Here is a 27,501-nt window from a genome sequence, read left to right on the forward strand (position 1 = left end):
AAATTACAACTAAACTGAGGCACTGAGCCGGGTGCTAAATGGATCTACCGAGTAATCGGGAGAGATGGGAACGAGACTGCAAGAGAAGCAATCGGGGGAAAGGATACTGAAGAGGTAGCGCTCCCACCAATCGAGCATGTAGAGGCCGATGGTGACATTGTATAGGTGGATCTTGCGCCCGATCCAGTTCATCCTCCCTAGTCCTCGCTCCTCCCCAGATCCAGAAGCGGCGGCTTGTCAAGTGCTTGAGAGGTAGAGGAAGGCGGTCTTGCTCTCTTGATGCGGGTCAAGGCTAGTCTCAGCCGTTAATCCTGATCCAACGCTCCAGATCGACACCTTGGGGCCCACCGATACAGAAAGCGTTCGATCTCCTGTCGACGGTCGAGATCGAGGCCCCACAAGTGGAGTTAGAGCCCAAACAGTACTACTACTCCTTTTTTCTTTTTTGAAAGAAAAGTACTACTCCTACTTAGTTAATGACTTAATGAGCTCGATCAGACAGAGTGGTGTAACCAGCATAAACTCCAACCTACAGAAACCTGTACAATTTCAGCCTTTCAGTTTCAGATGAATCGCCGGAACCAAAAGCTGATTGACAGGTGTAGGCAATGTTCCACTGAGATGATTGATGAACGTTAAGTGATAAAGATCACATCGCACAAGTTCCATAATCAGAAACACAAGCACAGCATACCGTGATCAAAATACAGCAGTTGGCAAGTACATACTCCAGTTAACAAACTCATGAAACGTGTGCTCATGCGCCATCACCATGCCACATAAGCAGCGGTTCCAGACTACTGGTTAATCCTCCAAAAACATAGATAAGTAGATAAGCTACAGTCTTCAACAGATACATGGCTTCCTCAAACCCCAGATCAAGGTGGCTTGCTGGACGCTCACTTTGGGTTTCTCAGCACGATGATGACTGAGTCACCCCTGAGGAACATCTTGCTGATGAACCTGTCCTTGTTCACAGGCAGAGCCTTCTTCTTGCCCTTGCCGGTCTTGGGGACCTGTGAAGAAATGAGACATGGTCAATTACGCTTTCGAAAATGAAGGACTTGAAGGATCCTAGGAAACAATCATAGCTTTAAAGCTCAGTTCGTTACCTCTGTCCACATTTCCCGCACGTTCTCAAGCACCATGTTACAGTGGCGATCAAAAGCACGAACACGGCCGAGCAGCTTCTTGTTGTTGCGGCAGTTGATAAGCACCTGAAGACATTCAGATATTGAAGTTTTAGCTTTGCTGACAAATTACGGACAAAATTCAGCAGTCAAAAAAGAGCTGCACATACTTGACCTGTTGACCATTAAATTGTTCTGAAGAATAAAAAGATACACAGGAACGCAAAACAAGACCTGATGGCAGATGAATATGCTGTAAAAAAAACTACTAGAGCATGCACAAAGGATAGATACTATATATAGAAACTTAAAACAATGCTTTTAGGCACCATAGATAGTCAGGTTCTTAATTGGGAGCACAATGAAATTAGATCTAACGTGAATAATGCTTTTATGCGCCATATGATAGTCAGGTTCTGAATTGGGAGCACAATGAAATTAGATCTAATGTGAATAACAGAGGCTGAGCAATATATGAAGTTATACCCATATGCCAACTAGTATCTATATATTTCGTATGGAATCCCAAAAAACAAAATCTAAGAACACAAGGAGCATAGTTTTCTAGCAAATAGCTGCAGGGGAAAAGGATAAAGTTTGCACCTGGGTGTTGTTCTTAACACTCATCATTAGGACGGACAGAGGACCTGTGCTAAATTCCTCCTCCTCTTTCTTTCCAGCCTGCTGTAAATAAAAATATAGAGTTAGCATTGTCCCAGTATACCAGAAGAGGTTAGAAATGCAATAGACATCAAAATCAAGCACACCAATGACTCTAGAAAGAAAGCGGATTTCTCTGCGATATCATAACAGCATCTATGCCCATGCAGAAAATGTTTCACTATCTATGATTTAACTGGTTGATGCAGCGCATAAGCTTAAGGCCTTTATTAGTTCATTACTGTAATAGGCCATTATGAATTACCAGGACCGATTGGTCCACTCAATCAAACAAAAAGCAATGCTTCTCTGTTGGCCTAAATGGATCTGATTTCATTCAAAGAGGACCAATGGGCAGTCTTGATACATATATATACTCCAAGACGGCATATTCTATTCTGGAAACGATAACACAAATAGGTTGTGGATCCAAAAAGTTGCAAGTGCACAGAAATAGCACCTTGCCTAAAAAATTGAGCATAAGGATTCACTAAGTATTTTCACGAAATATAATTGTTGGGGTTAGACAATTCAGGGCTCTGAGTGAAAAATTCCAAGGTTAAACTAACTAACTAGCCTAGGCCTAGGGTAAGGAAAACAAGATGGAAAAAAATACAAGGCTAAAAGCCTTCCAATATATCTTAAACTGAAATTCTAACCTAACGAATGGGGTTCCCTACAGTGATATCTACTTCTAAAAGCAGAACAGCAAATCCAAACAAGAAACCTGCAGCATAAACAGCACTAAGAGAGGAACTTACATTCTCTTCCGCCATCGCGTAGCCTCCTCCGCTCTCCTGCGAAGGGGGAAAACAAAGGGCAGCCTAGTTAGCCAAGCTGACACGCGCCGAAAAAAAAAACACAAACGCAAGAGAGATCAAGCCCGCATCTAACGGTCCGCGCCCGACGCTCAGCAGAAGCTAGGAACTAAATCAGAAATCTAGCGGCAACACAAAAACCCTAACCGAAGGGCGGGGGGGGGGGGGGGTGCCTAGCGCGCTTGGATTGGTGGTACAGCGCCGGCTACGTACCTCCTCCGCGCCAACGGCGAGCCGCTCCGGGTGGCGCTGGTGCGCTGCGAGAGGCGAAAACCTCGGAAATTTTTTGGCCGTGCCTCGCTTCCCTTCCCCCTCGCCTGCGTTTTTGAGCGGCGGCGTGGGTGTTCGGCACTGCGCCGACCCTGCCACAGCAGGGCAGCAGAGGCGGTTCTAGTGTTGGGCCGGGCTGCCACTTGGGCCTCCTCGCGTAGTTGTGTTTTCTGTTGGTCCGGGATGATATTTCGGCCCAATTGAGAAGACCAACCAATCTGGTTGGAACTGAACTGAATTGTATGTAGTAGAGAACTAGCCTGACAAAATCCTGAAGATGTAAAATTTGACACGCTGGCTGGGTTTTACAGCCATTCTTCTTCAGTGGGGGAATTGAGCGTAGGCTGGTAGCCATCACAGACTCACAGTGCGTTCACGCTTTTTCCCACCATGTTGGATCAAAGACAAAGAGCTTGGCAACCTCATCCTGTCGGGGAACTTTGCAAGAAGCACCAAGATAACTTTTTTTTGTGTGTGTTTCTGGAGCCAGAAGCAGCAAGACAACTGACGTACGCACGATTGATTTGCACGTAAAGATCGACCGGTAAGATCGTAGGCCGTCCGGCGGCGTCGCGCCCAGTCGATGGATCGGAACTAGCTCGGAATCTGACAAAAAGGACACTGCGATTCGATGCGAGAGAGATCTGCCGTAGCGTCGCCATGGCATTTGTCAGGATACGCCCGTTACGGTTCTGGGCGCAGCTGCAGTGTGAGGAGCATGCTAAGAACACACTCTCCGTGATGAGCAGAAACACAGAGATCATTGTTATGGAGCTAGTCAAGGGAGGGTGGAAGCATAATTATCGTTTGCTTTAGTTCTTTGTCTGGTTTACAAATTGGCGGTGCTTTTCTTTCTTTGTAAACGTTGTAATAATTGGCTGTGTACGTACACGGACGTAGAGGCCGGATTTATAATCCTTTTTCTAAAAAAAAGGATACGCCTGCCGGGCTACGCACCCTATCTTGATTCGGGCTGGCAGTGTTCGCTGGACTTGGTTGGGCGTCACATCGATCGATCACACAGCGACCGCCGTACCCTTTCCATTTTCGTGCAACGGGCAGCCCGGTCCAGAGAGAACATACACGGAGACGGAAAAAAGTCGTCACTGCAGCACAAGCTCGCCACGGGGACCTCGCGCGCAATACTCTACGTAGCTTCGTTCAATGTGACAAAGAGTACTAGCTGCTAGGTAGAGATGGTAGCCGCCGGCCGGTTTGGATTCTATGCTCCGGCAGCAATCAGCTGCAGCATCAGGGCATGCATGCAGTCACCTCGGCCCTCGGGCTCCAAGTGTAACACATGCGGTAGAATTTCTGTGGAAAGTGGCGCACACGATGTGCATAAACTATGGGGAAACACAGTTTACTAAGACATTCAGAACACATTATTAGCAATGGAAGCAAGGGAATAATGATGGGCGTGGAGCGCGCCCGCTTGATCAGCACTCAGCGGTCAGGTCAGTGATGAAGAGCAGAGCTTGCTGTGGGAGAATGCAACACATGCTTGTTACGAGACAAGACATGGGATATATCCTAGCTAATTGAAGCTGTGCTTTCTCTATAGATCTTGTTCAGGAAGAGGAACGCGCCTTGCTAGGTTTCCGGCTCGTAACTAAAAAGATGAGAGAGATTTGGACGACCGAGGAGAATGGTACATTGATTATTGGTGCTCGTAGCATGGACGTAAGTCAGTGAGCCTTGCTGTGCTGTTTACAGTGGTCGGGTCGAGGTGGATCGGAGAAGGCAGAGAAGGCCGAGCTATGCACCGGCCGTGCGTTTGTGCATGATTGTCTTTCCGGAGGACGCCCCACAAAACTTGTCGGGAAATTACTGTTGCAGGAACACCTTGGTAAGGTAGGTTGAAGGTAAGTTTGCATGAATACCTGTAGTGGTTGTTTAAGGGATCATACATGGCCATGGAGGATGCTAATTACGGGGAAGCAGAGTACTCCGGCAAGTACTGGCGTCGATGGGTTTCTTGTCGAAATTGCTCATTGATGGCTCTGCCTCGCCGTAATTCAGCTGTAACTGTAGTATACCTTTTTGGCCCAACTTAGCTAAAGATAAGCTGTGCCTGCACTTAAGCCTTAACCCCCAACCTATCCATCCATATCAGGCTATCGGCACCAAAAGCTTCCAGCTAGGGCTCAGTGCAGTGAAAATACCTTTAATTACTACTAATAGTTAGTAGACCGGCCCGGATCTATGTCTAATCAGCTGAAGCAAGGACCAAGCTAGAGACGATGTCCCTTGCTTGCCCTGCCGTATGTCCATGAGATTCAGTAACTCCATCGGCTAGTTTTACCTTTTTGATATGCCACTTTGTTTGATATACCAACAAAATGAACCAAACAGAATCCACAACCTGCTTGCAATCCGCCAGCAGGACGTTCCGATAGACCCTCCACCAGGCCTCCACTGTGCTGCATTTGATGTATCTGAATCCGGAAAAGCTATGGCTCACACGAGCGTTTCTGGTCTGTCTCTCACTCGAATTTCTGTCCGTCCGATCTCTTTCCGTCTTCGCTGTGATGTCTTTGTTCCTCTCCGCACTCCGCTTTGTCTGACCTGTGGGGTCATCTTTTTTTAAACATTTTGTCCGCGCCCGCCGCTTTTCTACGGCTTCCGCGCCCGCCGCGCTTTCTACGACTTTCTTATACATAGCTTTCTCTTTTTGTCTCTCTCAGCTCGTGTTGCTTTTCCCTTTCCTCTTGCACAGGTGAGGCGATTCTAGGGTTCATCCTGATTTCTTCCTTCACCTTTTGATTTCCACCAATTTGTTTGGTTGCTTGCACTCTCCACCCCGATCTGTTTGTGCTTCTGTATTTAATTCCATTTTATTTCCTATTTTGGTCTCGTTTTCTCCGTTAATTTTCGCAGTAATCTCGCGGCGCATTTGGTTGTTTCCTTATTCGAATCAGGCTCGCGGTTATTTGGCCTTTATGGTGATTTTGGCCTTGCCGTGATTTTCCTCTCTCTCTCCGTGACTTCTGGAGATGATGGGGGGCAGCCGGCGAGGGAGACCCCATCTGAGGCTTCCTCCAACGGGCACCGCAAAGCGCCCCCACCCTACGTTACGTAGGGGGGCTTTGGGGGGAGCGAGCGGTCCAACGGCTCCCTCCACAGCTCCCCCTATATACGAGGGGAGTTGAAACTCCCTTCATATATAGGGTGAGTTTCAACTCCCCCTATATTTCTAATCACACTGTTTTTTCATGATATTAATCTCGTTTGAGCCCCGTAACATGATGATAATGCGTATTATGACAATACAAATATTGTCTGATTTTTTTTAAATTCAAAAACGATAAATAAATAGTTAGTTAATGAGTGATAGTATATAGAGAGAATAGATATGGGGGGAATGGTTGGAGAGCAGGAGTTATAGGGGAATGAATCTTTTAGAGAAAGGTAGTAAAATATAGTAAATAGTACGTTTGGGGGGAGTTGGATGGGGGGAATGGTTGGAGAAAGCCTGATCTCTCTCTCCGGCTGTGTTTGGTTGGGGGTGTAAAATTTTTCATGAAAACTTTTTGCCCCTTTGACCACTAATTAGGGATAGTAAATGAAGTCTAATTACAAAACCACCTCCACAACCCCCCGTGTAAATCGCGAGACGAATCTAATGAGGTCTTTGACCGCGTGATTAGAGGATGGTACTGTAGCATCACTGTAGCAAATCATCAATTAATTATCGTCATTAGATTCGTCTCGAAAAGTTATATCCATCCCTGAAAAGGTTTTACAAATAGACTTCATTTAGTACTCCATGCATGCGAGATTCTCTTCTCGAAAAACGTGCGTGAAAATTTCACTGTTGTATCCAAACACGGTCTCCCTCTCTCTCTCCCCGTGACTTTTGGAGATGATGGGGGGCAGCCCGGTGGGAGACCCCATCTGATCTCTCTCTCTCCTCTCTCTCTCTCCTGCTGGAGCGTGCACCACGGCAGCGACCACAGGCGGCGCTCGTTGGAGGCCGAGGGTGAGGCGGCACTGAGGAGGCCTCGGTGCCGGGGGGGCTGCTGGAGCATCCACGTCGCGGCTACTGCCTACCTGATCTCTCATATGAGCTTGTTTTTGCATGTGGATTTGGCTTATTTGATTCTGCCTCCCCCTTCTATTTGATTTGCTTTCAGAATTTCAGTCATTTCCATGTTTCGTTGTAGTTTCTATTTCCCCCCTGATTCATACTTCATAGCTGTTGTAGTTAGATCTGTACCCATTTCGGCTAGTTCCTTTTTTATCTAACTTATTTTAGAATAGTTTTGTACCTGAAAATTGCACGAAATGGATTAATCAATAGCCGCTGACTTGTATGCCACTCATTTTATCTGTAGCCAAATTTATTTGTTACGACTTTATTTTATTTATTTTCTTGTTTTAATAGCTAATAAATTCTATATATTGCATTCTCCCATGGAATGTATACTTTGTTGTTTTGCTGATTTTTTTCTTCTCTGTTTTTAGCTTCTAGTGTACTTAGGTTTTTTACGGCTTACCTCTTCTGATTTGTATACACAGTTACATCTCTAATGAATAGGAATTGGTATTGTCTCTAGTGGGATTTGCACTGCATCCCATCCTTTGTAGATGCATTGTGCCATTTGTTTTGACAGCCTATGTTGTTTGTTTGGTTTCAGTACTACAATATAGTTTTTAAGATTTAAATCAATGAAGCATTGGTGGATGAATAGTGTTTTCTGAATTTGTTAGGTACTATTTGTTTCAAAATGGTTGGGGCCTAATGTGATTGAAAATTTGGATCCTATGCTAGGTATAATGCTGCCGTAGATACTGCTATTCTTGCTGTCTGTCTGTTTGTCGCTTCTGCTATCCGTTAGATGTAATCAAGTGACAATGTTCAGTGAGATTCATGCTCTGTTCCCTTCTTTAAATGTGTGGTGCTTTTGCTACCTTTTCCTATTAGTTTTCCCTTTTACTGTCACCTCAGTTTGTTGTTCATATAGGAGCACACCTGTACACTAGCAATTTTTTTGAAAATAGTACGGAGATTTCATTACTTTTGATGAATGACATTATCTGAACATGTTTGTTCATTACTTTTGATTAATGGCATTATCTGTTGTAGGATATCGATGCATACCTTTGCTGATTCGCATCACTGGTCATTTTGAAATGTATGTTACATGGTTTTGATGCCTTTTCGTAGGATTTTTTCTTTAATAATTTCTGTTGGTTCTTAATATTAGCTTTGTTGCATCAAAAACGTCCAGAGTATTCTAGTTTGACTCGTATTTTGGTATTAGTTTTAATTATTCTTTTTGTAGATGGCAAGGAAGAGGCCTAAGGAATTTATCGACCTTGACAACAGTTGGGATTCTTATGGTTTGGACAGTGAAGATTTGTCTGCTTATCTATCTGACAGTGAGAGTAATGACTTCGAAGATGACTTCGAAGATTCAGAAGTAAGTTTTTCCTCTTTGTGTTCTTTTTTAAATTTGCCTATACCCCTCTATCTTGTATTTCTAATTGTGTTTCCTGTTTTTATTCTTGTTTTCTATCAGGTTCACAGCTCTGGGGGCATTGAAAGCATCCAATTTGCTGCTTATCAACAAGTTTTGAAAAATGTAATTTACTTTATTTTCCCTCTTATTCCTTTTTGGATTTTCAATTTTAGTTACACTTAGACTAATTTTTTATGTTCCTTTTTGTGGTTTCAGTACCATGAATTGAAGGTTTTGAAGAGGCAGCTCGCGAAAACTATATCTCTTGAGGTTCTTATCTTTTTAGTCATAATTAATGATTTACTTTCTTTCTTGTTTTCACTTTCTTATTTTGATTCAATGTTATGTTTTATAACAACTTTTTCTTCTCTGTTAGGAGGCAAAGAAGCAAAAATCTGCTAAAAGGCCCAAAGAAGTTTTTACCAGATTTTCAGTCTCAAGCTTTTCATCTATTTTGGATGCTCTTACACCTGAAAATCGTGAAGTCATTGAAAATTCTGGGCTGGGATCTCTTTTGCTTTTCTGAAAGTGCTATGTGCCTAATAAGTTTGTGAAGTGGGTAGCTGAGCTAGTGAATTATAGATCAGCTGATATAGTTGTTGATGGCAAGGTTATCTCTCTTACAAAAGAATCTGTGCATTTAGTTCTTGGCCTTCCAATGGGAGATAAACATTTCCCTTCCGATCCTTCTGCGGGTAAAGCAATTGTGCTGTCAATGTTTGAGAAGCAGTCCTTGCCTTCAGTGAAGTTTTTTGCCAACAAAATTCTAAAGCATCAAACTCAGTCTGATGAAGAATTGATCATTTGTTTCATTCTTGTTGCAATGAACAGTTTTCTATGTCCTAATACTTCAAGTGTCCGTAGCTATCGATATTTTGGTATTTTTGAGGATATTAACAATCTGAATCAATATGATTGGTGCGGTTATATTCCGGACTGGTTGCTTGATTGTGTTAAATCCTTTAATCATGGCAAAAGTATAAGTTCAGGCTTTGGTGGTAGTCTTGGTGGTTGCTTGTACTACCTTGCTGTAAGTATTTCCTTTTTCTTGACTATAAATTTACTTTACTGTTAATATTATAGTTTATTTCTTACATATTCAATTCAAACATTAACCTATCTCTCCTTTTTTGTGTGTTTTTACTTAAACTGTTAGGTACTGTACCTAGATTATGTTGATTTTGGAGTTCGCCAAGTCTTAGATTCTATTCCACGTATTACTATTTGGAAGGATTCAATGATACAGACCTATGCTCAGCTTGACATGAAGTCTCCTGGTTCTTATGGATATCACCCCTTACTTGATGTTTCTCATACCTTCTATTCAAAGGTATTTCTCATTTTTTAAATTTTTAACATGTGCATTTGTACATATCACTTTTTTATGCTTTTTTTATGTTATTTCTATGTATGTATATTATTTACAGTACCACCATTCTCTTATTATATTATCTTTTTTTGGCCTAACATATTTGATCTCTCACTTGATCAGCATTGAGTTTCTTTTGCTTCAATTTTGGTTTATCTTTTTTTGACTTTCTTTAATATTTCTATTTTTTGTAGGATTTAAGGTTTCTTTACAATCCAATGTGTGTCAATATAGATTCTCATTTTGCTGAGAATTTGGACCAATTTTCTGGTCGCAAGCTTCCTGATTCTTTGAAGGCAAGCATTTGCAAGCTTATTCAGAACTACCTCTTCAACTCTTGGAGTGTCTGTTAAGCTGGATGTCAATCATGTTAGTGCCATGCCAGATTTGCTGAAATCTATGTTCTGTAAACTGTTGAATCATGTGTATTCCATTGATTCTCGCATTGAAAATTTAGTCCTGGATCTTCTTAAGCTCATTGCTAATGCCTACAAAAATAATGATCGTGGGTCAAATCATGAGAATGCCACTTCTACTCAGCATCCCAATGTTCATGAAGTTGACGAAGAAATGAATTCTTCTGGGTCAAGTAGGAGACAGAATCTTGGCAATTCGGGTATTCTTCTATTTTTTTGATTTTCTGTTAGCTTGTTTATATTCACTATTTTCTAACATTTATATCATTTTTTTACATATGTATAGATGCCCAGGATGATGTCCCTGGTTCTCAATATGAAGCTGAGAGAGCTACAAATCCATCTAGCCATATTCCCTGTGCAAATCTTGCTCAGGTTTGTTTTTGTTTGTTTTTTCTCTTTTTATTTTGTCATCTTATTCTTTTTGGCCTAATATCCTTTTTTTTGTCAAATTTCTTATAAATGTAGTTTTATTCTTCACCTTCTGGAGCTTCTGATGCTGCTAATAACACTTGCAAACCCTCTACCCCCTTGCCTGTCCCCAAATTACACCGTTCTCCTGTCAATTCTACACCTTCAAATGTAATATTCATGTTTAATTCTCTCATTTTGACTCTGATTTTTTTCTTCATTTCCGGTGTCCTAATTTCTTTTACTGGTTTCTTAATCCACTCTTTTTATTTTCTCATTTTTTTAGGTTGATAACGATGTCATTGCTAGGGTGATGCAAAATTTGACAAAGAACAGTTACATCTTCTTACCTATGTCTTTAATTTCAATCGGTACCTCAATTTTTTCTTTTTCAATTTTTTTAATTTATCTTTTACTCAATATTATTGGGTTTATATTTATTTTTTTGCAGCACACTTTTGTCATAATGAAATAAAAAAATCAGATGCTGGTCCATCTAAAATCAGACTTGATAAGGCAAAGAATTCATCACCATTTGTTCATGCAAAAGAGCCTGTTGTTTCTGCACCTAAGAAATTGAAGCATTCTGCTATTTATAATGCTAACCATCACACTCAGAGCGACGTGATTATGCTTGACAAGGAGAACTATTATGCTCCTGATTCAATTTCTCCATCTCCTAAGCCAGGCATGACCAGATTTTTTTCTAAGCAGGTATTATGTTTCCTTTTTTATTTATTTTTTGTTGTTTCCTTTATGTCTTTCATATTTTTCTTGTATATAGTCTTTTTCATATGCTAATCTGATTTTCTTTGTGTATAAATTATACTTTTTTTGTTCAATCCATTTTATAGGCTGCTTCTGATAAAGATAATGCATCACCTCCATTATCTCAAAGGGTATATTATATCCTGTTCTTTACCTTGTTTCTTTTTGTCTAGTAATTTTATTTGTTAGTTTGTCATTTGTAATATTATTCACTTCTCCAATCTTAGAACCCTTCCATTTTGTTTTATCAGACTCCAATTGTGATGCAAACTATAGGCTGCACTCCTCACAGTACACAAAGGAAATCTTCTGCCGTGTCTCAGTGTCTTAGGAATTCCAGCTCAATATTTAATTCTCGATTGACTGAAAATCACAGTGTATGTGTTCATTCTTTCTCATTTTCTATTTTCCACTTCCAATTTCAATTTTTTTATAATCTTTTATCGTATTCTTGTTTTTATATTTTTCTAGGATTCTCCTGAAGTTAAGATTGTTGGTGAAAGATCTCTAGATGATAGTGTTCGAGCTATGAGTAAAAAAATATGATATCATGTACAACTCAAAACTTCAGAAATCTTCTTTCAAGGGTTCCGCCCCTCAGGCTTTGTGCCCAGCCCCCTCTGCCCGCTTTGATGTAAATGATTCACAATCATTTTCTTTTAGAGCTAGGGATTCTACATCTGGTGGTAAATGTCATGTCCATGGCCCTAGACGTGTTGTTAAACCTGGACCTTTGTTCAAAGGTGGCTGTGTTACTGGTTCCAATACCAATAAGTTTCATGTTTCTAAATCTGAGATTGATAATTACAATAGTATTGTCAAGTTGGCTTTATCTGAATTTCAAGGGTTAGTGTTATTTTCCTCTCTACTCTACCCAGTTTTGAGTTGTTCAGTTTCTTTTTTGCTTTTCATTCTACGGTTTTGTTTATTAGTTTTATTCTATTTTTCATGCAGCGAGGATGCAGTCAATCTTTCAAGAGTCCGTTGCACCTTTTGGGCATTAGGAGACTCTCTTAAACCGGGTGGAGTTGTGAAGTTTTTTGTGGTTTCTGTTTTTGCCTATAGTCTGTTCTCAAAACCCAGTGGTCATCCTGTAAATTCAAGACAACATTATTTTTTTCAAATATTTCTGTAAGATTCTCCCTCTCCTAGCTAAATTTCCTATTTGTTTTTGGTTATCTAATGGCTTATTTTTGTTCTCAGTACCTTTTGCTCCTATCACTATCATTTAAATATATTTCGCATTTTCTAGGATCAATTGCTCAAGGATGTAGATGAAGCTGATCAAGATGTGTTGGCTCGAGCTTTTAGAAGATCATCAAAGGCTCGTCTTCTAAATCAATCCAATATGGTCAGTCAATTGTTGTGTCTTTTCTTTCAAATATTTTTTGACCATGTAATCTCCTTTATTAGCTAATCATTTTCCATTTTTTTAACATCTTTCTTTTATTGCAGTTGTTTTATCCTACTTTCTTCCAGGACCATTGGTTTGTATTTGTTGCAGACATAAAGGATCGTATGTACGTTATCCTTGATTCAGTCTTTAAGAAAGATGATGAGTATAAAGTTTTTGTCCGTGGAAGGCTGGTTAGTGTTTCTTTTTACCCTTTTTTCATGATTTTGCAAACACTCTGCCTATCCAAATTGTTATTTAGAGTTACATCATATTTGTGATTACAGCATATTATGGCATGTCAGTTTTTAATGTATAGGCTGGTTATCTATTTTTGTTTGCAGAGAAATTCTTTTCAAATCCACTGGGATAAATATGTGGGTCTGGATATGGGCTTTGAAAATTATGAGTTTGTTTACCCAGCAGTACCTGAACAGCCACCAGAAAATACGTAAGTTCACTGTTTTTACCCTTTTTTATGACTTCTCTACAAGTTTTTCAAGTTATCACTACTTATCACTATTCTCATTTTTTGGCAGCACTGATTCTGGAATTTACTGTATGATGTTTCTTGAACACTAGATGTCAACAAGAACTTCTCTTACAACTATTTTCTCGCACACTGATATACCACATATTCGCATTAAGATTGCAAATGATTTGGTTTTCCAACCGAAGAATTTAGGAATGAAGTATCGAATTGTCAATTTCAATGTGAAGGTTAGTTTCACTTTTTATTTGCCCATGGTTATATTTTATGTTATCATTCTTTTCTTATTCATTTATTTATTTTCATACATATTCTGAATTTTTAATGCAGGGAGACTAAGATAGCATCACCACCATGAATCGTGAAGGCTTTGTTTACACACCATTCTCAGTGCTGAGTTTAGATTTTAGATTTTAATGTGCTCATTTGCTTTGAGCAGTACAATCTCTGTAATAGGATAGATAAACATGTTTAGCACATATTATGCCCAGAACCCCTGAATCATAGACTCATAAGTACATTTGTGATCCTAGTACTCAATACATAATTCTGCTTTATAAGTTCTCTTGTTGCTGCCCATTTTTTTTCAACTCCCCGCATCACTCTTTCTGATTTCCTTTCTTCAATTTCTTCTTGCTTTTCCCCTGGGGACCTGCAAAATTATATTTCAGAGGAGTTTGTATGTTATATGCCTGCTCGACAAAATGTTTCTTTTATATTATGCAATTATTAACTAGTTCCAATGCAAATCTTACTTGAGGTGTTTGGGTTTTCTTTTTTTTCTTTTTTGCTTCTGCTTTTGCCATCTTTATCCTTTCTTGTTCCACCAGCGACATCAGTCTCTTTGGATTTTTTGGTCTTCCTTTCTGTTGTATTTTATCAGAATCCATTAGTACTACTATCTATGCACAACATTCAAGATTTTCAGTTCCTTCCCTGTTTCCTTGCTGTTGTACTAGATTTTCTGCTATTGATGATTCTCCAGTATCGTTTTGTAAAAGCAGCAAGTCAAGGTGTTCATTGATCATGTCAAACTGCTGGTCGAGGTAATCCATTGCTTCCTGTTTCTTTGCACCTTTATTTGTCAATATTGCAGTTTTTCTTGATAGCATATTGAACCTTAGCAATTCATGCGTATCACTTGTTTCAGATCTGATAGGATTATGCATTTTTTTTTCTTTCTTCCTCCATCTGTTTATGAAATATTTTCCAGGTATTTCTCTTATTTCTTCTTCAACAATCACCTTTAGTATGTGAACACACAATATTCCATCTTTATTGAACTTTCCATATATGCAACTGAATTCCTCTTTCCCTTGAGTAAGGTCTGTTAGAACTATATATCTCCTGATTCTTTCCCGCTTCTGAATTTGATTGGACTTGTACCATACCTCAAAGTACTTGCCCTCTTCTATTTCCTTGTATTTATATTTTTCTGCCAGCTTCAACTGATTCATGAATTTCAGAAATATATTTCTATTGTACAACTCCATTGCTTGATGTTCAATTGTGTACCCGTAGTACAATTCTTTTGGTTGCTTTTGTTTGGTTTGATTATCCTCTATTTCTTCCTTGTTTCTGATTCCATCAACTATTCTTTGATATTCCCGCAAGAAACTGACAATGTTGTATGTAGGACCTACATTATCTTTGAATCTTGTATTTGTCCCCTCACTTCTACCGGTGCTTTGGATGAAAGGAAAGAACTCATTCTTGAAATAAACTGGTATGAATCTCTTCCTCATGTTCCACATTTTTGTAAAGTATTTGTTGTTCTCCAATTTGAAATCATAGATCATTTTCTGCCATAGTGTTTCAAATTCCTCTTCAGTAACTGAATAGTTGACAATGTCCTCAAACATTTCTGGCAGTCCTTTGTTAACTGCAAAGCACTTCAAATTTTTGTTGTAGCACTTTGATTTTATATGAAAAAAACAATTTCTATGCTTGCTGTTTGGAAACACTTTCTCAATTGCTACTTTCATCACCTTGTCTTGGTCAGTTATTATTGATCTAGGATGCTTTCCTCCCATTGAATTAAGAAATGTCTCAAATACCCATTTGAAGGTTTCAGTTGTTTCATCCGATAGGAAAGCACACCCAAAAAGGCATGTATGCCCGTGACCAATTATGCCAACAAACGGTGCGAAAGGAAGATTATACTTGTTTGTCATGTAAGTGGTGTCAAAGCTTACACAATCTCCAAATTCTGAATACCAATTCACTGATATACCTTCCCTCCAGAATATATTCTTGACTTTCAAGTTCTCATCCACTTGAAATCTGTAATAAAATGTCGGATCTTCTGTTTTTCTTTTTCTGAAATATTCAAATGTCTTTGTCATGTCACTTCCAGTAACCTCTCTGTTGATTTTTGTTCTCAAGTTTTGCACATCTTTTGTCTTGTAGGGAAGTGCAGTCAGGCCTCCTCTCAAGTATAACAGAATGGCAATCATTTTTCTAGTTGGTATGTTGTTATCATTCAAGGTCCTTATAATTCCTTTCTCCATGTCTGTCATATATTTTTTGCCACTGAATATTTGATTCCTATCTTTTGGACTAAGTTCATGGTTATGTTCTAAGTCAAGTCTTACAACCTTCCAAATACCTTTGTCTTCCTTTACAACCATCACACACTTGCAATTTGTTCTGACCTGGATATTAGTTCTTCTTTTTTTCTGTTCTTCTGCTGGCTCATCTTCTATCAGTGTTTCTTCTTCATTGATCTCACATTTCTTAGTTCCTTCTTTTCCATAGCGATGACATTTCATCTCCTGTTTATAAATCTCATTGTTCCTTTTCTTGGCTGTAGTTCTAGTTACATGAGCAATGACAACTTCAAAACCAGCAAGGAATCCATAGAAAGAAAAAAAGTGGTGAGCATCATCTCTATCCTTAAATTCCATTCCTATTTGGGGTGTGTACTTGCTTTCAATTGCTGCATTATTCCCTTCTGAGGCTGCTAACTCCTCACTTCTAATGAATTCATCGAGTTGCTCTTCTGTCAATACTTGGCTGCCATTTATCTCCTCTGCATTTAAGATGTCTTCTGTGGCTTCATTTACTGGCTGAATGATTGCTTCTGAGTCACAGTTTTCTCTTGATTCAACCTGTCAATGAAAACTTGTTTTTTGTTATTATATTGTATAGATATACATTCATATATGCACAACAACTTAGTTTTCATTTTATTACTCACCTCATCTAACTGTAGTGTATTGAAAATATCATTCCTGCAGATTTCATCCTGTGTGTTGAATTCCCTTTCAACATTTGCATCAAACGTTGTTTCCTCAATCTGCAGAAGTATACATATAGTTATTTTTTATTGATTTTGCAAATGATCAATATCTTGTTCACTATTTTTTTTTAATTTTATCTGAAGACATTTTTCTTACCTCACTATTTGACATTGTGTCATTGTTCTGATTCCCTGTTTCATCAGTCAAGAACCTACTTACATGATTCATCTTCATGCCAAAAGTAACTACTTGGTTAGTACTTTTGTTTTTCATTGCACAAATTTATTTTCACCAAATGATTTGTCTTTTTTACCTGCTTTTGTGCATTTCTTGCCATCTCCTCTGGATTGGTATGAGCAGTATAGATTGTTTCACTAAGTGCTGGTATTTGAACATTCCCCACTGTCAAGTCCTGCAACTTCAAATATTTTTGTTAGTTGTCTATGTTTCATTAGTATGTAAACTAATGCAATTTTCTTAGACTAAAAATATCATCAGGAAATTAAATTCAAATTAGCCGGAGCAACGACATTATCCTTTTCAATGTTTTTTACCTCATATCCCAAATTTGCATTCAGAAGTCCCATCAATGATTCTCCTTGGTTCTGCCAACATACATGCACAAATCACAATAGTTTGTAGCTATGGACTCACTGTAATTTTGTAGGACTTGAAATATAACTTTTAACTTCATATAGCTATTTAGTTATACCAGATAGATCTCTGAATTGTTGTCCTATTCCTGTGAATTTCTGATTTGTTCCCATAGCAAATCTGTATAAAATCCCTACACAAATATCACTAATGTGTTAGTTCAAATGCATTTTCTCAAATAGCTTCATTTGATCCCCTTTTTAATCAGGCAGCCTTTTTTTATTTTTTGTACCTTTGGCTGTGTCATGATATCATCTAGATTGCTGGCTCCATCTCCATTAAACATTTCCTTTGACCAGAATTGGCTTGCTATTTGCATTTCAGAAGATTCCAAATTTGAGGTTTCATTGTTTCCAATCTGCTAGAACATTTAATACTCTAGTCAATTTACCTTTTCAGTAGTTGTTGATTGTTCATATATCCTTTTCTAGGGAGTAATTTCAGTATAAGTTACCTTATCAGCCACATTCAAAATAATGCCTTCTTCAGTTAACTTCATACTCTGTTTCTCTGCATTTATAACATCTAGTTCATATGCCCCTGCAGGTTCCTGAAATTCAAATATCACATTTGATAATTGCAATGTCAGGTAAGATTTTGACAAATTTTGTTTTGCTAGTTCTTTTCTGCAATATGCAACAGAAGATATTGTTCTTTTTCTGTGTTCTTTGTAATCAGGTTGTGCGTGCAAACCAAATTCATTACATCAATCAGGAAATACTACAACTCTGAAATTTTCATCTAATTGCAGCTGCTGATACACTAACTTTTAGAATTAAACTGACCTGATATCTTTTTAATTGATGATCATCCTCTCTTTTGTTTGATCTGCTTGTACTGTGACTCCTGCCCCCCCCCCTCTCGATTCCTTCTCCATGTTCAATCTGATGATTTGGTTACTGGTGTCTTTGTTTTCATTTTGTGGGCACTTGGATTTGTTTTGCATCTATTCCTCACGAGCAGTCTGCGTGTGGCAACAACCCCAACAACCCCACGTGAAAAGGTAAGCTACGGGTTCTCATCTACTTGTCTTGCAAGAATCCTACATAAACTTTACTTCTTATTTATTAGTCTGCCATTGCTTTTTCCTTTTTTGACTTTTTCTGTTTTGCCCTTTTCTGTTTTGCCCTTATCGAGTTGGACTGGGTTATTATATATGGGCTTTTTCTCTTTTTGGGCTTTATCTCTTAATCTTGATTGGATTGGGCTGTGATGCATCTTTTTGATTGGGCATTTGATCTTTTTTGTTTCCAGGGTTATTACTTTGTCCTGAAATCTGTTTTCTGGGCTATTTGGGCTTCTTTAATTTGTTTTATCAAATTTTGTTTTCTGTAAATTCATTATTATGAAATTTTGTTTTATGAATATTTGTTATTATGAAATTTTGGTATTATGAATATTTGTTTTCTGAATTTTGTTATTATGAAAATTTGTTTTCTGAATTTTGTTATTATGAATATTTGTTATTATGAAAATTTGGTATTATGAAATTTTGTTTTTTGAATATTTGTTAATATGAAATTTTGTTTTATGAATATTTGTTATTATGAAAATTTTGTATTATGAATATTTGTTTTCTGAATTTTGTTATTATGAAAATTTGTTTTTTGAAAAAATTTTATTATGAATTTTTGGTATTATGAAAATTTGTTTTCTGAATTTTGTTATTATGATTTTTTTAAAAAAATTTATTATGAAGTTTTGGTATTATGAAAATTCATTATAAAGATTTTTTTTTTGTTTTCTGAATTTTTTTATTATGAAAAATTGTTTTTTGAAAAAAAAATTATTATGAAGTTTTGGTATTATGAAAATTCATTATAAAGAAAAAAATTTATCAAAATTTGTTATTGTAAAATTTGTTTTATGAAAATTTGTTTTTTATTTTTTTATTATTTATTTTCTGTTATTATGCTCTATTTGTCTCAAATGCATCCCAAAATTTGTTTTTGGGTTATTAGTCTGTCATGAAATTTGTTTTCTGGGTTATTAGTTTGTCATGAAATTTATTTTCTGGGTTATTATTTTGTCATGAAATTTGTTTATATTCTCCTTTATTTTTTATTTTATCTGGTTTGTTTGGTATTGATTGGACGTATACAATTTTTTAGGTGATGGCAGCCTTTGTTTCACTCAATTTTATGCTGTTGTATTTTTTGTGTGATTTGGCTGGCGGAAACACACGTGTGACCTAAACGTTGAAATCACTCGAGTGAGGAATAGACGGACCCATCTGAATCTGCAGGTCCGCGCGCTGCTGGCTGGACTTTGACTGGTTCAACGACCGAATACCTGGTGGACGACGATCCACGCTGCTCCTGACCTAAGCTCAACTATTCCGTCGAGATATTGCCGCTGGATTTAAGTTAAAAAAAAAAGATATTGCCGCTGGATTTAGCGACATGCTGGCGTGGACTCTCGCACGGAAATAGAGAGAAATAGTAATCCCGCACATGGGCATGTTCACCAGCCTGCTCAACAGTCCGCCTCGTCTAGGACAAGCTAACAGCGTTTAATATTTTATTTTCTCTTCAAAAATATAAGCCGTTTAAGTTTTGTCCCGCCCCAATTCAAGCTTTGATCAAAATTTATAGAAAAACGCACCAACATCTGCAAGATTAAATTAGTTTTGTTAAACCACCATAAACTAATGTAATTTCCCTTTTTTTTTGTAGAAGTTCATATTTTGAGAAGTTGATAAACCACCACAAGAAAATGCACCATAAACTAATGATTATTTTTTTGTAGAAGTTAATATTTCAGAGAATGCCTTCACTTTTTTGGCATTGTTGCCTAATGTAATTCCTTTAACACAAGCCTATCAACCATGCTCCTGCACGGGTTAATTAGAATTATACAAAAATAAAGCTTATAGCTAATAATTATAATTATCTATCTCACATTCTTTTTTTATATTAAATATTCTAATACTTTAAAATATATAATTTATCATTATCTAGTTGCAATACATTTCATTTTGCATCATACCTCCATGTGTGCTTAATATATATTTAATTGAACCATTTGTTTGAAAATTGATATTTTTATATCTTCCATCATACATGAACACACAGTGACACATATTGTGTGTAGTACTTTTTATATAGAGTAAAATGCACCGTGGGTATCTGAACTTGCAGCGTTGTGTCAAATAGGTTCGTGAACTTAGAAACCGGACATCTAGCCCCTCGAACTTACGAACCCGTTCATCCCAGGTCCAGCCTAGTTTTGCATAGCATGCATGGCACTATGCGGCCAGGATTTGTTACATTAACCCCGGATTTGCTACAGTGTCGTGGTTTTGTTTTTCCCCTTTTCTAATTTATTTCAACCGAATCTTTGAAAAATCATAACTCTTCGATATGATATCGTATAAAGATGATTTTTATGTGAAAAATTGTAGCCCTCAACGAGATCTACAACTTTCTAGTTTAGAGTTTTTTCATTTGATGAAGTTAAGTTACCCAAAAAAATTATACAAAAGTACAGCACCATAATAATCACGTACTTCTGCTTGTCGCACTAGAAAATTAATATATTTTTCTGTTTGTTGTCAAATGAAGACACTTGTATACTAAAATTTTAGCACTCTAAAAGATCTAGATTCTTATAGTTTTAAGTTTTTATATTTGAAGTTGTTAAGATGTCGATAAAACAGTATAAAGCAGCATATTAAGTACGCGAAAGACGTTGAGGCTTTATACTATTTTATCAACATCTTAACAACTTCAAATGTAAAAACTCAAAACTACAAGAATCTAGATCGTTAAAAGTGTTAAAATTTTGGTATACAAAATGTCTTCATTTGACAACAAACAAAAAATATATTAATTTTCTAATGCGACAAGCACAAGTACGCGATTATTATGTTGCTGTAATTTTATATAATTTTTTTGAGCACCTTAACATCGTCAAATAAAAAAATTCAAAACTAGAAAGTTGTAGATCTCATCGAGGGCTATAATTTTCATACAAAAATCATCTTCATCTGATGTCGTATCAAAGAGTTATGATTTTTTAAAAATTCAGCCGAAATAAATTAAAAAAGAAAAAAACAAAACCGGTAACTGTAGCAAATCCGGGATTACTGTAGCAAATCCTTGCCGCACAGTGCCATGCAGGCCATGCAAAACCGGGCTGGACCTAGGGTGAACGGATTCGCAAGTTCGAGGGGCTAGATGTCTGGTTTCTAAGTTCATGGATCTATTTGACACAGCGCTGCATGTTCAGGTGCCCACGGTGCATTTTACTCTTTTATATATGTAATAACATAAAAAATATATTAATAATGATAGAAATAGTAATTTAAAAATTTATATTGTTGAACTTTAGTATTTTGTTATTATTATATAGTTAAGGTTCAAATTAGAGGTTACTTTAATTTTTAATAATAATATAATTGTATAATTTATATGTAAATTTAGGAGATTATTTGTATTATTTTTATAATATTATAGATGGGTAATTTACACGAAGATTAGGGGTTACTTTAGATTTTTTATAATAGTAGAGATGGGTAATTTAGATACATATTTAGGGGTACTTTAGTCTATTTTTATAATGGCAAATGTGGTTATTTTTTTAGCAAAGATAACAGATCCAATGTCTATTATAATTAGAGTTGTTGATAGATGGTCGGATGTTTTTTTATTTTTGTGAGAATTTCTAAAATTTCTCTATTAGTATCCACCTCGAATGCTTAAAAGGAACCCTCCAATCGATAATAGTAAGATTGTAAAGAAAATATAGGATATTTTTTCTAAAAAAATGGTCGTTAGCATTCGCGTATGCAGGCCTCATTTTGCGCTTAGAATCGGGCCCCAATTTGGAGGTACGGCCCTAATCAGTAATGCCATGGGCCTGCTGCTGCAGAGAAACGCCCACTGATGATGAGCTGATCCATCACTGCCTCATCGATACCCAGTGCCGCAGACTCCACAGGCCTACACTGGTGCTGTATATTGTAGCAGTGGGGCTACCCGAAAGCGATCCACTGTTGTGCTTGTGCATTGTTGTATTTAGGGCGCGTTTAGTTGCAAAACTAAAAAATTTTGGTTGTCACATCATCCCTTTGACCAGATGTCGGGAGGATTTTTCGGACACTAATTAAAAAACTAATTTCAGAACTCACTTGGAAACCGCGAGACGAATCTTTTGAGGCATTTGACCGCATCATTAGCACATGTTGGTTACTGTAGCACTTGTGACTAATCATACACTAATTAGGCTTAAAAGATTCGTCTCGTCATGTACATCCAAACTGTGTAATTAGTTTTGTTATTTAATTACATTTAGTGTTTCATACATGTGTTTAAAGGGGAGGTGAAAATTTTTGGGAACTAAACGCGCCTTATTATTGCAGAGCAACAATCGTAATTTCCTTTAATTTTATTTATTTATTAACTCCGATCCCGTGGTTGATCAGGCTTGTCCCGGCCGGCCCCAAAACGGATGCATGGGATTCTCCATCGACTGCCATTATCAGACTGCTAGCTAGCTGCAATAACGGGCTCTTCCAGCAGCCCCCAGCGAGACCATTGGATCCCAGCATAAGCCCATGGAGGCTGGACCTGCAAGGAGTATGCCTGCATATCCACTTCTTCTACTGAATTGCGTTTGCAGCATCAGACATTTGGGCATTTAGGCCCTGCACGATTCCCCTGCGCATGCATGCTTTGAATCGTTGATGCTTGTGTTCAATTTCTTCTGCGTCTCTTTCTTTGCAAGCAAGCATGTCTCTGTCTTCTTCCTTCTCGATGAACCCTAGTTTGAGTGTGTGGCAAGCCGGCGGTCGTAGCCGACACAAAAGCCGGCGGATGGCATTCAGTTTAGTAGGGATTGCGTACGACTGTCGACTGTCACCGGCCGCTAGCTATGCGAACATTGGAAGGGCGATCAACGGACTGATCGAACTGAGTGAGATACAGTAAATAAATTAAACTTCGATTCTTCTTTCCGAACTGATGAACGTGCTTTATAATTAGGCCGTGATCAGGCCTTCTAGTTTCCACCAGTTAGGTAGAATCACACACCAGCTCTCCGGATATGTTTCCGCAGATAATGAGCTCCGCTGGGGCCCACCGCCCCCGAACTAGTATATAACACCGAAAGTAGTGGTGGTGCAATCGAGTGCGGTAAAGCCAGCCATGCTGTAGTGGGATATCTCGCTCCATTCTACAGTGCCACCATTGCTGCAAAGGACTGGGCATATACAGAGGGAGGAGGAGAATGGATAGAGAAGATCACATGGAGATCGTCAAGGAGGAGGAGGAGGAGGCAGCCGTGGAGGCGATGGGCCTGTCGGTGGCGCCGTCCCGGTTCAGGAGGATCTGCGTCTTCTGCGGGAGCAGCCAGGGCAAGAAGAAGAGCTACCAGGATGCCGCCGTCGAGCTCGGCGAGGAGCTGGTGCGTCTCCTTCGTTTCTCTCCTCGCAATCTCGCTAGACGGCAGTTGCATCATCTTTCCGCATGCATGCGCCTCTGTGAATGCTGAAATGGCTGTGTTTTCTGTGATCAACGGTGGCATGGTTCCTAGTCCGCGAAGTTTTTCTTCAGCACGACTACGACGTGCCCATAGACGTTTACCGTGTTTTGTTCTAGCTTAAGTGCCATGGTCGTGGTACCAACTCTATGCCGTGCTTCAGACATTCTCGCATTCAGTGTGCTTGCTTAAAAGAAGATAAAGCATTAAGGGCATATTTAGGTCGAACCGTAGATCGAGCTGAATTCCAGCAGCAAAACCATTTCCAGGAATGCATATATACCTCGCTAGCTTTGTGTGCTTTTTACAAATAGGGACCCATGCTCGTGGCACCATATCCTCATTCTTATAATAGTGATGCTCCACTTGCTGAATTTATTTTCTGTTCCATTGAAAAAGGTCTCACTGCTGATCACCATCAGCAAGCTCCCTCCGTGCGTGCATGCGTTCAACTGGATTTTGAGCAAAGTTTTGGTGCTTCTCACACCCTCAGTTTCAGTTATCTATCTCCATATCTCATGACATTGCATAGTTGCAAACAAAATAAAATATGTACGATAGATCACTGCATTCTAGCTAGTATATAAACAAGAAGTGCCCATCAAGTTAACTAGTTCCGCCAGAATTGTTTATCACTAGACTTGTCATTTGTAGGTCTCAAGGAACATTGATCTGGTCTATGGCGGGGGAAGTGTCGGGCTAATGGGCCTGGTCTCTCGAGCAGTCTACAAGGGAGGGAGGCACGTCATCGGGTACGTAAACAGCAATGATGCCATGACGGCCAGTCTTCACTCTTCAGCACACATGCATGAAAAGAATAGCCAGAAACTTTTGTAAAATCGTGACAAAAAGAGTTGGATTGGTCGCATCCTCAGGTGCTAAATGCTATATAATTTGTCGTCTCATTGTCGATCCCTTGAATTTATGTGCAGGGTGATTCCCAAGACCCTCATGCCGAGAGAGGTACGATGACCACGCTCTCACTCCTCCCAAAAACACTGTCATAGTTTAATCACATTGCAAGCAATGGGATTCTACAAAGCAAAAGCATGGTAGATCAGATTATCTGACTTTTATATAACTGTTAGTTGTTAATTGATTAGGTAAGTATACTGTATACATATATATGCTGTGTAATGAAGAACTGTTTTTACTCGCAGTGAGGTATATTTAGTGATAAATGAAGATGCACCTACATATTTAGATGTTTCTTTTCTTGAAAGTGGAAACAAGGATGGAATCTTATCTGCTCTCGTCTGAAAGATCACATGGAATGTTCAGTGAAAATCTGGTTTTCCTTTCCCTCATAGATGAGATCTTGGCATCTTTGCTGATCCTGACTGCTGCTTCCGGTGTCTGCCCCTTTGTTCTTAAGGCTTTGATCCTTTAAGCAGATAATGACTTTATTAACAAAAGAAACGTCCCTCGCATTTACTTTTTGTCCCCCACAACAACACCATCATTACCTCCTGAACCATGCCGCCCTGCTGGCCTGAATAAAAATAAAATACTGTCACAGCCACCCATTTCTGTTTATGCTGAGTGTTGATTACAGGCATGCATGCATGCTTGCTTGTGTGTGCAGATAACAGGCGAGACCGTTGGGGAGGTGAAGGCCGTGGCAGATATGCATCAGAGGAAGGCTGAGATGGCCAGGCAATCCGATGCCTTCATAGCACTCCCTGGTACAGTAACTTTTTTTTTTAACTATCATCAAGCTAACCTAGCCGACAGGTTGTTCACTTTTTTACTGTCGCTTCTCTCCTTGGTCATGTCACGTATGTACTCGATCCATGCCTAGTGGAAGCGTGAGTCGAAAGTTGTAAAGCAGGATGCATGAGTTAGTTTGACTTTAAATTGACCGCCCAAATTGGCCTGTCTGGGTTGGTTGGTGCAGATCCTTGTGCGCATGGGTTTCACTTTATGGAAATTCAGATTCCTTTCTGGTCCAATTGGGTCAACTGAAGCATATTTCTTTGGTTAGTGATATAAATACTAATCCTACCAAACTGTTGATGTGACCAGTAATATGGTAGTTGCTTCAGTAATCCAAGCAGTGGTCAATATGTGCTGAGAAACACTAATCAGCGTCCATAGTTCTGATGATAGAAAAACTTTTAACTGTTCCTTCGGTCATGCAGGGGGCTATGGAACGCTTGAAGAGCTGCTTGAAGTGATCGCATGGGCGCAGCTTGGCATTCATGACAAGCCGGTACGTGCTAATCGACTATAGCTCTTCAGTGCCTACACCTCATGCACTAAAGATTCATGTACTACCAGAGTCACAAATGTATTTACAGTTTTATTTGGGGATGGATCGGATCTTACAGGTTGGGTTGCTAAATGTGGACGGGTACTACAACTCTCTGCTATCCTTCCTCGATAAAGCTGTGGAGGAAGAGTTCATCAGTCCGACCTCTCGCCACATCATCGTCTTGGCTTCGACACCAAAGGAACTGCTCGACAAGTTGGAGGTAACCTACCTGACAGAAATACTGCTTCATGTTTAAGTCATTATTGAACCGCATCTTTTTACCCAAAAAGATTATTAATAACATTTTTTCCTGAACGAGAAAGAACATTTGGCATTACAGTATAAGCTGTTCTGTTTTTTATGCTTGACACTGAAGAAAGGAGAGCATCGACTGACATTTATTCTGATCCTGGTTCACAGGAGTACTCCCCTCGGCACGAGAAGGTCGTGCCGAGGATGCAGTGGGAGATGGAGCAGCTGAGCTACTGCAAGAGCTGCGAGATCCCGGGGCTCAAGGAAGGGAAGCCGATCATCCAGGCGCAGCGAGGAACCATGCTCTGAAGTCTGAGCGGTAGGGTGGCCAGTTAGCTACTTACTACTACGTGCTAGCCAGTGGCCATTTAGGTTTCTCTGCAGGCCTCTGCAGGTGTGGTGATGTAGGAATTAAGATTCAGAACTTCAGAATTTTCAGATGCAGAAAGGCTGCTGGGTTTCTCTGCAAGCTGCGGAGAGACTTGTTGCCTTTAATTTATTTAACTTGGGGTAGAATGAATGAACCCAACGTTGGTATGCACGGATCCATCGGTCTACTATATATTTATGTGGGCTATATATATAGCAGCTGTATTAATCCTGTAGAGATGACATTTCTAAGTGTGTTTAACTCGAGCTTCTAACTAGCAAATGAGCTGTTGATTTACTGGATTAATGTGTGCATTCGTGCAGTGCCCTGAGGGAGCAGAAGATGACCGCATGCAGTGCCCTGAGGCATTGAGATCTGGGAGAGTTTATTTTTCTTTCTTCCTTCCTTTTTTTTTATCTGAGAGGACATCACACATCAGACTATCAGAGAGTTTGTAGAAGAGAAATGCGGCAGGTGCTGAAACGACCATGCGACTGTTGGCTGGCCCAGTAGGCTTTCAGTTTCGCTCGCATGTTGAGGTTTTGGGCCAGGAACTTTTGGCCCATTAGGATCAGCCCACGTGACATGCACCTGTTTCAGAAGTTGTTTGATCAAGGTAAAAAGATAGCCAAAAAGAAAAGAAAAAAGGAAAAGGAAATCGACGGAAAGCAGCTCCCAGCCACCGAGTCACCGGCCGACGATAGCACGGGCTACTGTCTACTGACGAGGCGATGATCACCGCGCCCGCCCATCGCCAGGTGCCGCCGTTGAGAACGGAGACAGCGCCCGCGCGTTCATCCTCTTCCCATGGATGGTCTGGTCTAAGAGGGGACCTGTGAGCTGATTCTGGGATGATGGTGCATGCAAGTCCAATCGAGAAGGGGACCACCACACCACCGGACGGGAACCCTCGAGTTCACTCCAGATCCAGGCGGTAGTATTTTTCTTCTGCGTTGCGTTGGCTCAAAGCAACAGGCAACCACACGAAATGGGAAAAAAAAAGAGAGGAAAAATTCACGGAGCAGTTGGACACGACGGTTGCGTTCCTGAGAATTACCG

The 27,501-nt window shown here is 39.2% G+C and overlaps 3 protein-coding genes and 3 long non-coding RNA genes across 14 annotated transcripts; 4 read left to right on the top strand and 2 right to left on the bottom strand.

The window, feature by feature from the left end:
- Positions 1-629: 629 nt before the first annotated feature.
- Positions 630-2,982, bottom strand: LOC120642591 (small nuclear ribonucleoprotein Sm D2). 2 transcript variants are annotated; one of them, XM_039919185.1, is made up of 5 exons: positions 2,822-2,982; positions 2,552-2,587; positions 1,734-1,811; positions 1,113-1,217; positions 630-1,016 (listed from the first exon to the last, which is right to left on the bottom strand). In XM_039919185.1, exons 2-5 carry the CDS (start codon positions 2,564-2,566, stop codon positions 900-902), a joined length of 315 nt encoding a protein of 104 aa, XP_039775119.1. In that variant the 5' UTR covers positions 2,567-2,587; positions 2,822-2,982; the 3' UTR covers positions 630-899. The 2 variants fall into 2 exon arrangements, with proteins under 2 accessions (XP_039775119.1, XP_039775118.1); XM_039919184.1 differs by having other exon boundaries at positions 1,734-1,814.
- A 5,302-nt stretch (positions 2,983-8,284) lies between these two features.
- Positions 8,285-13,393, top strand: LOC120642467. Of its 8 annotated transcripts, XR_005662596.1 has the most exons (17): positions 8,285-8,304; positions 8,404-8,466; positions 8,560-8,613; positions 8,720-9,373; positions 9,500-9,673; positions 9,907-10,081; positions 10,253-10,328; positions 10,415-10,503; positions 10,597-10,710; positions 10,826-10,874; positions 10,991-11,055; positions 11,158-11,249; positions 11,394-11,438; positions 12,262-12,400; positions 12,560-12,658; positions 12,763-13,151; positions 13,240-13,393. XR_005662596.1 is itself a non-coding variant. In XM_039919008.1 (9 exons), the coding sequence occupies exons 1-9, from the start codon at positions 10,091-10,093 to the stop codon at positions 11,851-11,853; spliced, it is 897 nt and encodes a 298-aa protein (XP_039774942.1). In that variant the 5' UTR covers positions 10,088-10,090; the 3' UTR covers positions 11,854-11,920. The 8 variants fall into 8 exon arrangements, 3 of the variants coding, with proteins under 3 accessions (XP_039774942.1, XP_039774943.1, XP_039774940.1); XR_005662597.1 differs by having other exon boundaries at positions 8,404-8,613; positions 8,723-9,373; XR_005662598.1 differs by lacking the exon at positions 8,285-8,304 and having other exon boundaries at positions 8,723-9,373.
- A 396-nt stretch (positions 13,394-13,789) lies between these two features.
- On the top strand, positions 13,790-15,627 carry LOC120642616. The gene is made up of 3 exons (XR_005662651.1): positions 13,790-14,916; positions 15,281-15,364; positions 15,600-15,627. It is a non-coding gene; the product is annotated as an uncharacterized LOC120642616 (long non-coding RNA).
- Positions 15,628-16,646: 1,019 nt separating this feature from the next.
- Positions 16,647-17,932, top strand: LOC120642634. Its single transcript, XR_005662670.1, has 3 exons — positions 16,647-16,684; positions 17,633-17,675; positions 17,765-17,932. It is a non-coding gene; the product is annotated as an uncharacterized LOC120642634 (long non-coding RNA).
- On the bottom strand, positions 16,958-17,448 carry LOC120642633. The gene is made up of 3 exons (XR_005662669.1): positions 17,319-17,448; positions 17,145-17,219; positions 16,958-17,037 (listed from the first exon to the last, which is right to left on the bottom strand). It is a non-coding gene; the product is annotated as an uncharacterized LOC120642633 (long non-coding RNA).
- Positions 17,933-23,314: 5,382 nt separating the features above from the next.
- Positions 23,315-26,724, top strand: LOC120642537 (probable cytokinin riboside 5'-monophosphate phosphoribohydrolase LOGL6). Its single transcript, XM_039919110.1, has 7 exons — positions 23,315-23,491; positions 24,221-24,318; positions 24,499-24,529; positions 25,152-25,251; positions 25,708-25,778; positions 25,897-26,040; positions 26,241-26,724. Exons 1-7 carry the CDS (start codon positions 23,315-23,317, stop codon positions 26,379-26,381), a joined length of 762 nt encoding a protein of 253 aa, XP_039775044.1. The 3' UTR covers positions 26,382-26,724.
- The last annotated feature ends 777 nt before the right edge of the window (positions 26,725-27,501 follow it).

Source organism: Panicum virgatum, chromosome 7K, assembly GCF_016808335.1.
Source record: "Panicum virgatum strain AP13 chromosome 7K, P.virgatum_v5, whole genome shotgun sequence".
NCBI classification, from domain to species: Eukaryota; Viridiplantae; Streptophyta; class Magnoliopsida; order Poales; family Poaceae; genus Panicum; species Panicum virgatum.

Bases quoted from the DNA above. Each gene is read 5' to 3' on its own strand.
- LOC120642467 (XM_039919006.1), top strand. From the start codon at position 10,091: ATGCCAGATTTGCTGAAATCTATGTTCTGTAAACTGTTGAATCATGTG. The intron at 10,711-10,825 runs GTAATATTCATG...TCATTTTTTTAG, and splicing joins TCAATTCTACACCTTCAAAT to GTTGATAACGATGTCATTGC. The intron at 11,254-11,393 runs GTATTATGTTTC...TCCATTTTATAG, and splicing joins CCAGATTTTTTTCTAAGCAG to GCTGCTTCTGATAAAGATAA.
- LOC120642591 (XM_039919184.1), bottom strand. The intron at 1,218-1,733 runs GTGCAAACTTTA...GAATGTCTTCAG, and splicing joins GTGTTAAGAACAACACCCAG to GTGCTTATCAACTGCCGCAA. The intron at 1,017-1,112 runs GTAACGAACTGA...ATTTCTTCACAG, and splicing joins TGCGGGAAATGTGGACAGAG to GTCCCCAAGACCGGCAAGGG.
- LOC120642537 (XM_039919110.1), top strand. From the start codon at position 23,315: ATGGATAGAGAAGATCACATGGAGATCGTCAAGGAGGAGGAGGAGGAG. The intron at 23,492-24,220 runs GTGCGTCTCCTT...TGTCATTTGTAG, and splicing joins TCGAGCTCGGCGAGGAGCTG to GTCTCAAGGAACATTGATCT. The intron at 24,319-24,498 runs GTACGTAAACAG...ATTTATGTGCAG, and splicing joins GGAGGGAGGCACGTCATCGG to GGTGATTCCCAAGACCCTCA.